The sequence below is a fragment of the Chlorocebus sabaeus genome, chromosome 26, assembly GCF_047675955.1.
Source record: "Chlorocebus sabaeus isolate Y175 chromosome 26, mChlSab1.0.hap1, whole genome shotgun sequence".
Lineage (NCBI taxonomy): Eukaryota > Metazoa > Chordata > Mammalia > Primates > Cercopithecidae > Chlorocebus > Chlorocebus sabaeus.
In genome coordinates, this window is record NC_132929.1 from 34,927,222 (window position 1) to 34,942,657 (window position 15,436).

Here is a 15,436-nt window from a genome sequence, read left to right on the forward strand (position 1 = left end):
CCAGCTCTCCTCATCCCTTCCAAGTACAGATGAATGCCTCAAGGAGAGGATGGGCAACAGGTCTTGTGGGGAAATAAAAGGACACTAGTTGGAGCATGTGTTTGGGGTGTGGGGGTGTGTGAGAGAAAGAGCTAGAAGGAAAAGGCCATCCCAGTTTTTCTACACCCCAAGCCCTAGTTCTAGATCATAGAAACAAAGCACAGAAATCTGCCCCAGAGTCCAGATATTAAAGCCCAGCAATATCTTATGTGCCCTCAACTATTAAGTACTGATTTTATAATTTTTATCAATGTATCCTCACCAGGAAAATAATGGGTTTTCCTTTTTTTTTTTTTTTTTTTTGAGACAGAGTTTTACTCTTGTTGCCCAGGCTGGAGAGCAATGGCACGATCTGGGCTCACTGCAACCTCCACATCCCAGGTTCAAGCGATTCTCCTGCCTCAGCCTCCCGAGCAGCTGCGATTACAGGCATGCGCCACCACATCTGGCTAATTTTTTATTTTTAGTAGAGACGGGGTTTCTTCATGTTGGTCAGGCTGGTCTCGAACTACCAACCTCAGGTGATTCGCCCACCTCAGCCTCCCAAAGTGCTGGGATTACAGGAGTGAGCCACCGTGCCCGGTCAATAATGGGTTTTCAATTAATTATATAAAGTAAAAACTTTATGTACCTGACTTATATTTATTTAGAGTCTGTATTGAATGCATTTTTCTTTGTGATCACAGAAGTATTTACCACTTTGAACCTCTCTTCTAATACTCTATTATGTTTGACTTTCAAACATTTCCAGTAAAAGCAGGTTTACAACCATAATTCCTGAACTGTGGGTCAAGAGACTTGTCTTCTAGGGACAACTCTGCTATTAACTTGCCAAGTAACTGAGAGACCGAGGTCAGGCCACTACAATTCTCTGGAACTTAAAGGGTCACTTCGGGAGACCTTGAACCACATTGGGGATTTATGAATCTTTTTCCCAGGAAAAAATTCACATAAGAATGAACGTGGACACAAACAATTTCATAGACTACCCTGGAAGTGGTCTCCAGGATACTTCTCATCTTGACATTCCATATTTAAAGGTAGTTGGTCACTGAAAGAAACAAGGCTGGACACACTAGCTCTCACCTATAATCCCAGCACTTTGGGCCACCAAGGCAGGAGGATCGCTGGAGACCAGGAGTTCTGGACCAGCCTGAGCAACATAGTGAGACCCTGTCTCTACAAAATATATACATATATTTTAATTAGCTAGGTGTGGCAGTTCATAACTGTAGTCCCAGATACTTAAGAGGCTGAGATAGAGGCTCTCTTGAGCCCAGGAGGTTGAGGCTACAGTGAGACAAGATCACATACTGCACTTCAGCCTGGGTGACAGAGCTCACACCTGTAATCCCAGCACTTTGGGAGGCTGAGATGGGAGGATCACAGGAGTTTGAGACCAGCCTGGGCAACACAGCAAGACCCCATCTCTAAAAAGAGGAAGAGAGGAAGGCAGTGAGGGAGTGAGGGATGATATTATTTTCTACAGCTATTACCATGATACATATGAGTAGTGCCTAGGTAGAGCTGGGACTGTAGGATGGGGAACCAATGCTGTCCTGCACGCTAAGACTGTGAATGCCAAGATATCACTGCCAGATCCTTCTGTGGATGACGCTGGGCCAAGCTTGAAGAAGTCCTCTCAGTGGCTGGAGATGCCTACATCATTCTATAAAACAAAGCCACTCGTATTAAAAGTTAAAGGGGGCCAGCCGGGCGCGGTGGCTCAAGCCTGTAATCCCAGCACTTTGGGAGGCCGAGACGGGCGGATCACGAGGTCAGGAGATCGAGACCATCCTGGCTAACCCGGTGAAACCCCGCCTCTACTAAAAAAAATACAAAAAACTAGCCGGGCGAGGGGGCGGGCACCTGTAGTCCCAGCTACTCGGGAGGCTGAGGCAGGAGAATGGAGTAAACCTGGGAGGCGGAGCTTGCAGTGAGCTGAGATCTGGCCACTGCACTCCAGCCTGGGCGACAGAGCGAGACTCCATCTCAAAAAAATAAAAAAAAAGAAAAAAGAAAAAAAGAAAAAAAGTTAAAGGGAAGCTATTTGCTTTGGTTCTCTAAGCATAGCTCTTCTTTCAGTCCAATGAGCAGTTAGTGTCCAGCTTTGCTCTATGTGAAAGCCAATATAATGTGGAGATATTTATGGATGAAATGTTATGCTATCTAGCATTTGCTTCAGAAGAAACCGGGGGAAGATAAGAACAGTGAAAACAAGATTGGTCATGAGTTGTCAATTGTTGAAGTTGAGGAATTTGTTTTCTCTCCACTTATGTTTTTTCAAATTTTTGATTGAGAGACAGAGACAGAAAGTAGTCAAAGTGAAAAATCAGTAGGTTAAGGCATTTTTCATGTCCTGTGCAAGTCCTAGGCATGAAGCTAAACCAATCCTACTCGATTCACATCTTGAGGAGCCCACAGATAGCACGATCTGTGGCTCACAGAATATGGAATTGACACAGGGTTATTTTGAGAACCATCTTACCATCCAAAAGACATGACTTTCAACCAAGGGGAAAAAAAAGAAATTTCGTCTGTGTGAGGAAAGTCTTTCTCCACAAGGACAGCTCAGAGGTGGGTGAAAACGCAGAACTGGGCAGCAAGAAGTACTGTCCCCACCTTGGAAGGCTTGCATTCCCCTTTCTGTCCAGCAGGCCATTGAGCCCAGCATGGTTTGGCATGATGGACTGCCCTCTAACTTTGGGCTTAATGTAAAATGTTTCTTATTTTGTAAGCACTCTTATTTTGTAAAGCACTCTTTAGCAGATAGAAAAATTGTTAGCCTCTGCTTTCGCCCTTTTTTCCCCAACAAAAGATAGCAGTTTTAGAATCAGACTGAGTCTCCATCAACACAAAATGGACTTCAGCTCCAATTCCTCATGCCTTGGGAGAACAGCAGCAGACAGAGCAGGAGCCATGCTGGCTTCTGTCAAACACAAGGGTTTGGGGGATTGGCCAGGGAAAACTGGAGCTACCACTGAATCTATTCCTGCTTCCATATATTCAGGCAATGTAGGAAAGTTGACAGAAAAGGTTGAGGGTGGGGAACTGAATCTGAGCCCTTGGGCAGTCCTCTTCCACCAGGACTCTGGGCTTGACAGTGTGACTTGCTTCGGCCAGTGGGGACAATAGCAAGCATGATGCAAGCAAAGGTTGGAAAATGCGTGTGCCCTGGAGCTTGTACCCTTGCTTTTCTTGGGAACCCTGTGGTGTGACCACTACTATGTAAAACAAGCCAGAGCTAGCCTGTTGTGACAAGAGATATGTGGCCAAGCCATCCAATGGTTCCAGCTGAGATTGGACCAACTACCAGACATGTGAGTGAGGCCACCCTAGATCATCCATTCCCAGCCAAGCCACTAGCTGACCACAGTGACTGAAGGAAGCAGCTGAGACCAGAACTGCCATGCCAGTGCACAAAATCATGAGAAAGAATAAATGTTTATTATTTAAGTTACTGAGTTTGGATGATCTGTCACACCGAAAGCCAACACAAGGAAAGGTGACTAAGCAGAGCTGAGATGTATTGAACATTGGGAGACATATCCCCAATGGCTCTTTACACAATAGTCAGTGGGACTCATTATTGATGCGATTGTATGTCAACTGTCACTGAAACCTGATATAGATCCAAAATTTACCACACTCCCTAATACTCATTTCAAGACAATGTTTGTTGTGATTCTTGGAATGCCACTGCATGGGCTTCAGGGGTTTATAAACCTCCTGAAGTTAAATGAAGAATTATATTTATATGCATTTTTTCGTCTCAGCTGAACTGAGAAAAGATGTTAGAACTACAGAGAATAATAAAGAAATATATATGTACAACTGCCTAGAATTAATATCATATTTGCTTTGGATTTTTCTATATATAAAGCAAATAAAACATTACTGACTCGGTCGTCTCCCTTTCTTCTTTCTCCCTTCAGTATTTTGAACTTGGTAGGGATCTTTCTAGCCTGCGGATTTTTTTTTTTTTTTTTTTTTTTGAGATGGAGTCTTGCTGGGTTGCCCAGACTGGAGTGCAGTGGAATGATCTCAGCTTATTACAACCTCCTTCTCCCTGGTTCAGGCGATTCTCCTGACTCAGCCTCCCGAGTAGCTGGGATTACAGGCATCCACCACCACGCCAGGCTAATTTGTGTATTTTTAGTAGAGACAGGGTTTTGCTATGTTGGCCAGGCTGGTCTCGAACTCCTGACCTCAGGTGATCCACCCGCCCCGGCCTCCCAAAGTGCTAGGATTGCAAGCATGAGCCACCATGCCCGGCCTATATTTTTTTAATATACACACAAATACATATATATACACACACACACAAATAAATGTATAGACCCCCAAATAACATATGTAGTCTTATTTTGTGTTTTTGACATTTTTCTTAAATGGTTTCAGATATGCATCTTTCTACAACTTGCTTCTTTACCAAACACTACCCTTGTGACACCTATCCATATTGATACTATATTATCAAATAAGCCACATGAATTTCTCTTCTAATGAACATTTAGATTGTTCCTGTTTTGTTTGTTCTCATGATCTGTGGAATGTTTGTTATTATGAACCCTGTCAGGAAACAGGTCAGTAGCTTCCAACATATTTTCAGAGGACTTCAGGACATTCTCTCATCCAAATGTTAGGAATCTCTGATAATATGATGGGGGAAAAGGGCATTGTCATCATTTTGTATTGATGCATATTTCTGCATTACAGCATTCCCAAGCCTTGAAGGAAGCTATCTTTACTTACATTCTTAAAATAGCTTATTAGATGCTTTTGATTTTAAATCTAAAATTTTCTATAAGGTCTGCATCTTCCTAAGACACTAAAAACAGCTCTATTTTTTTTCATTGAAAATTTCTTAGAATCAGATAATACTGTCCAAAAATTCTGTTACCATGTAATATTATCCTAAATTGCTGTCAACATGAAATGGTGGTCACACCAAATAAATTCCTAAGACACTAACAATGTGATATTCTAATTTTGTTGTTGTTGTAGTCTGTAATGTATATAAGAATTAAACAGCTAAATCTCTGTTATCTCATTTTCCTATTTTCTGGTTTTTTTTAAATCCTAGTTAAGATTAGAGAGCCTTCTAGTATGACTTTCCTTTACTTTTTTTTTTTTTTTTTTTTGAGACAGAGTCTCGCTCTATCTCCCAGGCTGGAGTGCAATGGCACGATCTCAGCTTACTGCAAACTCAGCCTCCTGGGTTCACGCCATTCTCCTGCCTTAGCCTCCTGAGTAGCTGGGACTACAGGTGCTCACCACCGTGCCCAGCTAATTTTTTGTATTTTTAGTAGAGACGGGGTTTCACCATGTTAGCCAGGATGGTCTCGATCTCCTGACCTCACGATCCGCCCCCCTCAGCCTGCCAAAGTGCTGGGATTACAGGCGTGAGCCACCACGCCCGGCCGACTTTCTTTCGCTTTCATGCTTGTTCTCACTATGACATCTTCTAGTCTCTATGGCAAAGTCCCAAAGCAAGGAAATTAAAACTCAGAACACTACTATTCATAACAATGTTCTTAAGTCTAAATTATCCCACCCTGGTATTACTGAATAAAATCAACCAAAATTGATGATTTTCTATCAGCCTTACCTTCCTTCAGGAGTATGTGAAATAATGAAAAATTATACAAATACTTGGACTTGGCATTGTCAAATTTATAAATAATTTATTGAATTGCTTTTGAAAGAGCATGGACTTAGCAGATCTGGTTGGTGACATACAAATTGTGTGGCCCTGAATAATCCCCTCCCATCACTAGACTTTGATTTTCTTACCTGCAAAATGGCAATGAAAACCAACACTGGTGCTAGAATGAAATGAAATCATGTATATGGAAGCCTTTTGTTATCATTTCTCCACTATACGGGGAGCTTCTCATAAGCAGAGGCAGAGCCTAATTCATCTTTTTGGAGACAGAATCTTGCTCTGTCACCCAGACTGGAGTGCAGTGGCATGATCTTGGTTCACTGCAACCTCCACCTCCCATTTCAAGTGATTCTCCTGCCTCAGTCTCCTGAGTAGCTGGGATTACAGGGGCCCGCCACCCCGCCCAGCTAATTTTTTTGTATTTTTAGTAGAGACAGGGGTTTCAACACATTGGCCAGGCTGGTCTCGAACTCCTGACCTCAAGTGATCTGCCCTCCTCGGCCTCACAAAGTGCTGGGATAACAGGCCTGAGCCACCGTGCCCAGGCCTAATTCACCAAGCCTGTATGCTAACCTCCTTTGCCATGGCAATGCCTTCTCTCCACTTTGGGATTCAAAGCTCTCCATCTCCAACCACTCCCGTTCTCTGGTAGGACCAACCATATTTGCCAAGGAAGACCCAGACATGTGAGTACCCACTGGTATCACATATTTGAGTGTCAATGCCAGAATCCAGGGGGAGCACCAATGGTAGGCACCTTTGGGCTAGAACCTGGGAATGTGGAGTATGCATCCCAAACTCACCCAAAGAGGGGGCTTCATATCTCAGGAGCCAAAGAAGATTAAGCAGCCTATGACTGACCACAGCAGTTCTAGTGGGTGGTGGAAGGAGGAACTCTCCCCGTACACACTTCTGGAGGAAGTCTCCATGCAGTTATGACACACAGTAGGTGATCAGGCTACATGGGATTATAATACTGCCACCAAAATATAATACGCTTATCAAGAAAAAGGATTTCTAAAACAAGTGGAAACATACAGAGCACAAATTGTATATTTGCCCCATAATTACAACCACATAAAAGCAATGTGTTTGAGGCCCGATGTGGTGACTCACACCTGTAATCCCAGCACCTTGGGAGGCCGAGGTGGGTGGATCACTTGAGGTCAGGAGTTCAAGACCAGCCTGGCCAACACGGTGAAACCCTGTCTCTACTAAAAATAAAAAAGTTGGCCGGGCGTGGTGGCGCGCACCTGTAATCCCAGCTACTCAGAAAGTTGAGGCAGGAGAATTGCTTGAACCTGGGAGGCAGAGGGAGGTTGCAGTGAGCCGAGATTGTGCCACTACACTCCAGCCTGGGCGACAGAGTGAGACTCCACCTCCAGAAAAACAAACAAACAAAAATGCAGTGCATTTGAATAGACTGGAAGGAAACCCAAAGACAAAAATAATTACTGTGTTAGGGTGTGGTAGTACCATGGGTGAATTCTTCTAAATCTTTTTTTTTTTTTTTTTTTTTTTGAGACAAAGTCTCATTCTTGTTGCCCAGGCTGGAGTGCAGTGGCGTGATCTTGGCTCACTGCAACCTCCACCTCCCAGGTTCAAGCGATTCTCCTGCCTCAGCCTCCCAAGTAGCTGGGATTACAGGAGCCTGCCACCACACCCGGCTAATTTTTGTATTTTTAGCAGAGACGGGGTTTCACCATGTTGGCCAGGCTGGTCTCAAACTCCTGACCTCAGGTGATCCCCCCAACCTCGGCCTCCGAAAGTGTTGGGATTACAGGCGTTAGCCACGGCGCCCGGCTGAATTCTTCTAAATTTCTTATAATGAAGTTAGTACAGTAACCTTCCACCTACAAGCAGACTTTCTTGAAAAGTCTGAGAAAGAAAACTACCTGGTCACGTCCAGACCCTTAAAGAATGATTTCCACCACTGTTTGGTAAGAAAAACTTTATTAGACTGGGATCTAATAAGGTTAGATCTGCACTGGATCAGATCTACCTTGGATTCTGGCACCAGCTCAGCTAAAACATAGCTACGAGACTTTGGAAGTCATTTAACCTCTCTAGATCTCTCTGTGAAGTTAACGAACGGACTTAGGATAGAATTCTTAAGCTCTCTTCTGGGTTTTCTACAACGTAACCTATGTTTTACTTTCTGTAATGTAGCATATGACCGTAAAGTGCTATAAATGACTTTGTAACAAACATTATCAGAGCTAAAAAGACCCAAGAGAGTGTGCCCCCTTCAGAGCAGTTATTACACTTATTCCAGGAAAGAGGGACCTGCTGCATACTGCATCTCTTCAGTGGGGCTAATTGTTCTGCCTTTGAGGCACAATGTAACTTCTAGAAACAGCTGAGAGCGATATGGTGCAAAGTCTGGTGAGTAATAGGAATGATCACACTGGGCACTAAGGAGTTAAAAAATAAAAAATAAGGCCTTCCCTCCATCCCTTCTTTCTCTCTCTTTTTCTTTTTCTTTTTTGAGACAGAGTTTCACTCTTGTTGCCCAAGCTGGAGTGCAATAGCATGATCTAGGCTCACTGCAACCTCCACCTCCCAGGTTCAAGTGATTCTTCTGCCTCCGCCTCCCAAGTAGCTGGGATTACAGGTGTCAGTCACCACACCTGGCTACTTTTGTATTTTTAGTAGAGATGGGGTTTCACCAGGTTGGCCAGGCTGGTCTCAAACTCCTGACCTTAGGTGATCCGCCCACCTCGGCCTCCCAAAGTGCTGGGATTATAGGCATGAACCACAGGGCCCAGCTTTTTTTTTCCTTTTTTTTTTCCTCTTTTTTTCTCTCTCACTCTCACCCAGGCTGCAGTGCCACAGTCACAGCTCACTGCATACTTGAACTCCTGAGCTCAAGGAATCCTCCCACCTCAGCCTCCCAAGCAGCTGGGACTACAGTGCATGCCACCACGCCTGGCTAATTTTTAAATTTTTTTTTTTTTAAAGGCCTGAACCACCACACCCGGCAAAAAATAGGTTTTATTACATAGCTCATAAATGACCATGCAAAAGTGCTTTGAACAACGACAATGACGTCATTCTCATGGTGGTAACTCAGAAGGGAGGCCCAACTTCATTCACATGTACAGTTTAAGTTCTATGGGTTGTCAAAGTCCATGTCACTATGTTAGGGCTGGCTTTTATAGTTGTACTTCTCTCAAGTGTGGCTGTCCCAAAGATGTATGAAAAAAATACTTTGCTAGGATGCCCCAAAAACCTCTTGTCTCTGCCAACATAAATTCTGAAACTGAAATTCAAAACACAATTTGTTTAGCACTATTACAGAATGTGATTATAAGGCTGAGATGTTTATTTTAATACCTTCGGCATTTAACCTTTAACCTCTTATTTACTCTGTAAATATCATCTCAGCATGCTGAGAAAAAGAAAAAAAATTTGTAAACTCACCATTAAGAAACATTTTAATCACAGATTGGTAAAAACACAAGTTCCTGCATTTTTGCAAAAAAAAAAAAAAAAAAAGAGATGACTCAAACTTGGAAAATCATGACTGTACATAATTCCTATATATCCTACCATGAAGTTTATAATACCTTGCACTTACATAGAAGATTTAAAATATTTCTGCTTTTTGAAGCAGATAAAAAGAGCTGTCTCAAATTCCTAACAAATAATAAGGCTCCATACTTGTCTCATGAGGAAACACAAGGCACTATATGTTGTCTTTCACTGAGTCTCACAGGAGCTCATCACATGCCCACACTAGGCACAGAAGCAAAATGTTGTATTTCAAGTTATCAGAATGCTCACCACTGCTCATTATCTAACCCTCAGGATAACGCCTGAGACAGACCTCCAATTCATGAGATTCAACTGAGAAAGGAGTGACAAACAAGAAGTCCATCATGTGACACTGGAGGCCATGGCATTTTCAGTGGAGGAAGGAGTTGAAGGGTTAAAGAGAAAAGTTCAATTTGCAGCCTCACCACTCGAGGACCCATCCTACACAGGTGTTGAAATAGCTCCAAATAGTAGCAGCTGGATGCAGATTTTCCCTGTTATAATAGCTTAGAGATTGCATGGGCTGAAAATACCAGGCAGCTCCCTCTCTTTAGGGAGACCCAGTAGGAAGGTGCGGATGTATCAATAAATATTGAATGCCACTACTGGGTATGTGGTGAACGTTTAGTCATTCTTCCTGGTGAGTGAATGAGAAGAAGCACTGTGGCTCACAGAAGGACACCATGTTAAGACTTACAATAAAGTGGCTGCAAACAGCTAAACTGCAGGTGTGTCTGGCCCCTCTCAGATGATCAAGTCACATATAAAAATTGGCAGAGGCCGGGCGTGGTGGCTCACGTCTATAATCCTAGCACTTCGGGAGGCTGAGGCGGGCAGATCACCTGAGGTCAGGAGTTTGAGACCTGCCTGGCCAACATAGTGGAAGCCTCTCAAAAAAAAAAAAAAAAAAGTTTGCAACCACTGACAAGGCTGTAGTCCTCAGCAAAAGTGTCGTGGAGGTGACTTTCAACTTCAGTGAATGTCTGCTTCTTATACTTCTCCATCCCTCTCCATCCACTGCTCCACTCATTTTCTCTCCAAGGAGATGCCCGGCCTCTCAAGTATTTCCCACTAGGACGGCCCACTCACACTTGTCCCTAGATAATGTCCTGGACTCTAGGTATTTCCCTAACCCTTTGCCTCCATCAGAACTTTTTTTGTGCTTGATCCCATTCCTTTCTGGTTTTGTTTTGTTGTATTGTGTTGTTTTGACTAGGAGACTGCTAGCTATCTAATAAACTAATCAGTGGAAATCAAGTAGGTTACCTTCCCAGGAAACATTTGAAATGTATTCCAAACTTTCTAAATACATGCCATGCCATCACCTAAAAGAACTTACCTACCTTATCATCAGTTATCCATCAGATTTCTAGGTTGTAAATCTATTCCTGGGTATTCTTGTGTGTCATATCTATAATTTACTCACAAGTATATGCAAATAAGGAAAAGGGAGCAGATCTTGAATATGTTCTGAAGTGATGGTCAATTCAGATTTGCTCAAATATTTCTGTACATTTAATGCACAGAAACCTTGCATTAAAATGAATCACAATTTCTGGATCCAAAGTACACAGAAGATCTAGACCCATGGGTTTGAGTCTATCAGAGAGTCCAAACTGGTCATGGGCACAAAAGCTGAATTTCCTTTGCGGATGATGATAAGCCCAGATTCTCCAAAGGAAGCCTTAGATGTGTATTACGATTAAAATCAACAGAGATTTTTTTGTACTCTGCTAAACAACCTACGCTAAATTATAAAGATGTGCAGGGTTTTTTTTTAATTCTTCAAGTCTCCTAAGGAAAAAGATACAGATAACTATTGCCTGGTAGTGTTCTTAGTTTTCTCAAGATAGAAAAGTGTCCCAAAGTGAGTTTTCAGGAGGAAGATAGAAGGTGAACTACAAGCTGTACACTGTTTTCATGAGTCAGAAAATGAAAATGGCTATTTTCCTTATGAGTCACAACTGAATGAGTCTTAGTAGGGCCTCGGGTACAGATGAAGAGCCCTCCTACTATGCTACCAGACTTCCTAAAAGACACATACACACAGACACACACACACTTACACCGAAGAAGTCCACAGTACAGGTGCTCTCCCTATAGCCCAGCCAAGGGCCTTTTCTTCTTCTTCCTAATAATTTTTAACTGAAACAGGGTCTCACTATGTTACCCCAGGATGGTCTTGAACTCCTGGGCTCAGGTGATCCTCCTGTCTCAGCCTCCCAAAGTGCTGGGATTACAGGCGTGAGCCACTGTGCCTGGCTGCCAAGGGCCTTCTGATGACTGTTAGCCTCCACGCTATTCTTCAGCCACACCCAAAGAAGGTAATGTCCTTTCCCTTCCTATTCTAAGCAGCTGAAGGGATACAACGTGGCCAGGCCTGGGCACATGTGGAACACAAAATGAAGTATCATTTGGCTTGCCGGAATCTTACATAAACATTAAATACTGTAACTTGGGTTTCTGATTATTTAAGATGATGCTCTATTCTAAGGCAACTTCACATACATAATGAACAATTTTTCAAGTCAGGAAAGAAATGATTAACTTCGGCCACATCACTCTGGATCCAGTAGATCTACCAATGGCACATCTCCTGTTTCAGGACGGCCAGCTGTTTCAACTTTTCTGTCAGCGAACTGTGACCTCAGCAATCGTATCTGATGCACAGATAGTCGCCTGGCGGCGCACAACATGCCCATCTGTGCTGATGGCAGGGAGCCCATCAATAGGTAAGTCACACCTTGTCCCCGGATAGAACCATCTCCTTCCTAGAGCATGCCTTCTTCGCATGCATTTGGCCAAACCTCTACTTCCATCTGCAAGGGGGCTGAATTAAGCATGGTGTCCCAGGTTTCGGAAAAGGCAACCAAAACTATATTTCAGTCCGTTCAGCATGAAAAATGCGTTTAACCGAGGGGAAGTTAATTTCCTCAAGGTACCACTCAAGTACTTAAATTCAGTAAGATTCTTTAAGTTCTTGACATAAACACATTGATTTTTTAAAGAAATATTGACCCACGGAAAATCATTACAGCAATTCTCAAGTACCAGGACTATTACATTGCTTCAATTCAAGGGACCAGGTGCCCAGTGAGGTAGCTTCACCCAAACACAGGCCCAATGGGAATGGTTCTCTGCTGGGGTGAGGGGAGGGGTCCAAAGTAACGTGGAGTAGACTGACTTCTTAAACCTTAAAACTGGAAGAGGAAATTTAGAGATAAAGTGTTCTCTTAGATGGGGCAAAAGTGACTTAATTTTGGACTATGTAAAAAGAAAAGGCTTTGGTCGAGGATGCCTTGAAAGGTTTCTCGTTGAGAAACCTTTGTTTTCTCAAACAAACCTTTGTTTGTTTGTAATCATTCTTTTGAATAAACAGCACGGGGCAAGGGGGCATCTGAGCTTTGAGTGCAGGTTTCGATGGGCCTCGGCTGCACCTTCCTCAGGCTGCTCATCGGATTATCGATTGTTTAATTAGTGTTGTGCTGGTTATCATTTTGACTTGGTTCTCTTCCACAGCCATTAGAAAACAGCAGCAAACCAGAAGAGGACGACATCACCCACCTAAGCAGGACTACTTGAAAAGAAGCAAGTGTGGAAACTATGAAGACTTGTAATAGTTGGTTTTTTTTTTGGTTGGTTTTTTTTTTTTTTTGTCTCTCTCTGATGAACTGCCTATCTCTTCAAAATAGAGTCCTTGCTTTTGTGCCCGGAAAGAAAAGTACACCACGCCAAAGCCCAAGGGAGGTGGCTAAGGTTATACAGGGAGGGAGGGAGTGCAGCTGGACTGGGGAGGTGGAAATAGCAGAAAAGTCACAAGTCAAAGAGGTGACCCCTTCCATACATTCCCAAAGTGCCAAAGGGAAAAGAGCAACAAGGGAGCGTCATTCCGTGCGAAACGTCCCCTGGATCCCCGAAAAGCCCCGATCCCCTCGCGCTTGGGAAGGGGTGGGGTCCTCTTCGGGAGGTGTTTACTCGGCGTCCCGGGCGCCGAGACCTTCGGGGTCGGCGCCCGGCACAGGTCCGGGACGGCGTAGCTGCCGTCAGCGCCCGGATCGCCCCGGCTCTCCACAGCCAGCCCGCTGGCCGCCAGGTGCTCGCCCTACCTGGCGCCCCCGCCTGCCTTTGTGCGGCCCGCACCGCCCCTCGCCAGGGCAGGCCGGGGACCGCCCCCGCCCGCGTGCCGCTGCCAGGCGGGACAGCTGCGGGCGCTGCCGGGCGGCCGAGCGGCGGCGGGGAGGAGAGGGAGTCGGCGAGAGGGTGCCCGGGGCGGGGCGGGCACGGCCGCGGGGAGGGCAGGGGGCGCCGCCAGCGGCTGTGGCGCGAGTCTGCTAGCACCTCCCCTGCCGGCTGCAGCCCCCACGTCCCAGCAGGAGGAGGGGACCCCCTAGCGCGCCGTGCCCCTCGCCGCCGATGTGCCCACGCCCTGGCTTCCGACAGCTGGCAGCCATAGCAACCCTGCCACAGAAAGTTTCGCGACGCAGAAGGCGACTTGGAATAAAGTTTTCCTTGGCCCCTCGCTCACTCTCCCCCGGCCCGGGTTTACGGAAAGCGGCAGGAAATCAGAGCTCGCGACGTGCCGGCTCCCGCGTCCACCTTCTCCACTCCTGGCCCGGGCAGCGCGCCCAAGGTGGGTGCACCGCGCCGGGGCTTCCTGCCCCGTCCCCCGGCCCGGCGTCCTGGGACGCGGCGCGGCCAACTCACCATGGTGACTCGCGCCGCGGTCGCGCCTCCGCCGAGTCCCGCTGCCGGGGAGCTGGGGCTGGAACGCAGTCTCCTGGGCGAACTTCAAAAGTTGGTTCCCCTCGCCAAAAACAGGCTCCCGACACCCAAGCACTCACAGGAGCCAATGGGAACCCAGGGGGGACTCCATCCAGGCGGGATCGGCGGCGCTAGGTGAGGGCGAGACGGCTGCGACTTAGCAGGCGGGGCGCATGCTGCGGAGGGCAGGAGCCCACTCGGAGCCGCCGCTTGCCGCCGGCCCAGGTGAGTCCGATGCACTCGGAGCGTCCGCCTCGCTAGCCTGCCTCGTTCCTCTTTCTTCGGCCACTTAATCCGTACTCCTCTGGCTGAGTCTCGGCTCGGGCCGGGCAATCTGTCCATAAATGGAGAACTCAGCTCAGGCCTGACCAATCAGGGTTTGTTTTCGCGGCGTCACTCCTCAGGGAAACCGTAGTAGCCAACAAGCTTGGAGCTGCTGGAGTTTCCAAAGACCTCTGGATCCTGTAGTCCTCCTCCCGCGCCAGCCTCCGAAGAAAGCTGCGGACCCAGCTCGCTCCTGGTAGCAAGGACCCGAACTGTAAGGAAGAAAACCCTCGTGAAAGAGGAGCAGACCTTTCACTTCGCTGCGTTTTAAGATGAAAGTTAGGGTGGGTTTCGCTTCCAAGTTGAAGTGGCATGCATGATTTTCCCAGAACTTTTTTTTAAGAAGGAAATATTTTATCAGCATAGAACATCAGAGTCGTGGCAGCAGCCCAAAGGAAATCCTTTTTCTTTCCTACGTCTAGATTGTGAGCAAAGTCAAAAATATCATTTCCCCACCCCTCCTTTTACCTGAATTTCCTTGGAAAACAAAGGAAGCCTTCCGGCTGCTTTTTCTTACTTTTTTTTTTTTTTCTGTTTTTCTTTCTCTTTCCTTTCTTTTTTCTTTTTCTTTTTCTTTTTCTTTTTCTTTCTTTCTTTTTTTTTTTTTTTTGCACGTTTTGATGACAGAAAAGTTGTTGCACGTGCAGTGGGCAGAGGGAAGGAGAATGGAGAGATAGGTGGGAAGAAACCCCATCCAACCTCAGCCAACACATCTGCTGAAAACAATCAGAACTGTAAAAATGCATTATTACAGAGCGTCGAATTTCCCAGAAGATTGGCGGGGGGGTTGGTGGGGGGAAGCAGAATCTCAAAATCAAGGTAGGGAGTTTGATTTTATTGTTCTGGAGGCTGAGGAAGTAAATTTGGTGGGTCTTAACAGGCTCCCTTCCTGGGATCTGTAGAAAATAAAACTGATAAACTTCAGGGCATAGAGAAAAAACTATGAAGCATAATGATATTATGATACTTTCTGAAATTCGGTTGAGGCTAATCCCAGCACTTTGGGTGGCTGAGGTTGGTGGATCACCTGAGGTCAGGAGTTTGAGACCAGCCTGGCCAACATGGTGAAACCCCTTCTCTACTAAAAATACAAAAGGTAGCCCAGCA

The 15,436-nt window shown here is 45.5% G+C and overlaps 1 protein-coding gene across 1 annotated transcript in view; it reads right to left on the reverse strand.

The window, feature by feature from the left end:
- The window catches only part of MYO1E (myosin IE), a 241,238-nt gene extending 226,899 nt beyond the window's left edge, over positions 1 to 14,339 (reverse strand). Inside the window, exon 1 of the mRNA XM_008016424.3 lies at positions 13,949 to 14,339. Within this exon, the coding sequence (XP_008014615.2) occupies positions 13,949 to 13,951 (3 nt within the window). The 5' untranslated portion in view covers positions 13,952 to 14,339. The remainder of the gene's footprint in view (positions 1 to 13,948) is intronic.
- Between the last annotated feature and the right edge of the window lie 1,097 nt (positions 14,340 to 15,436).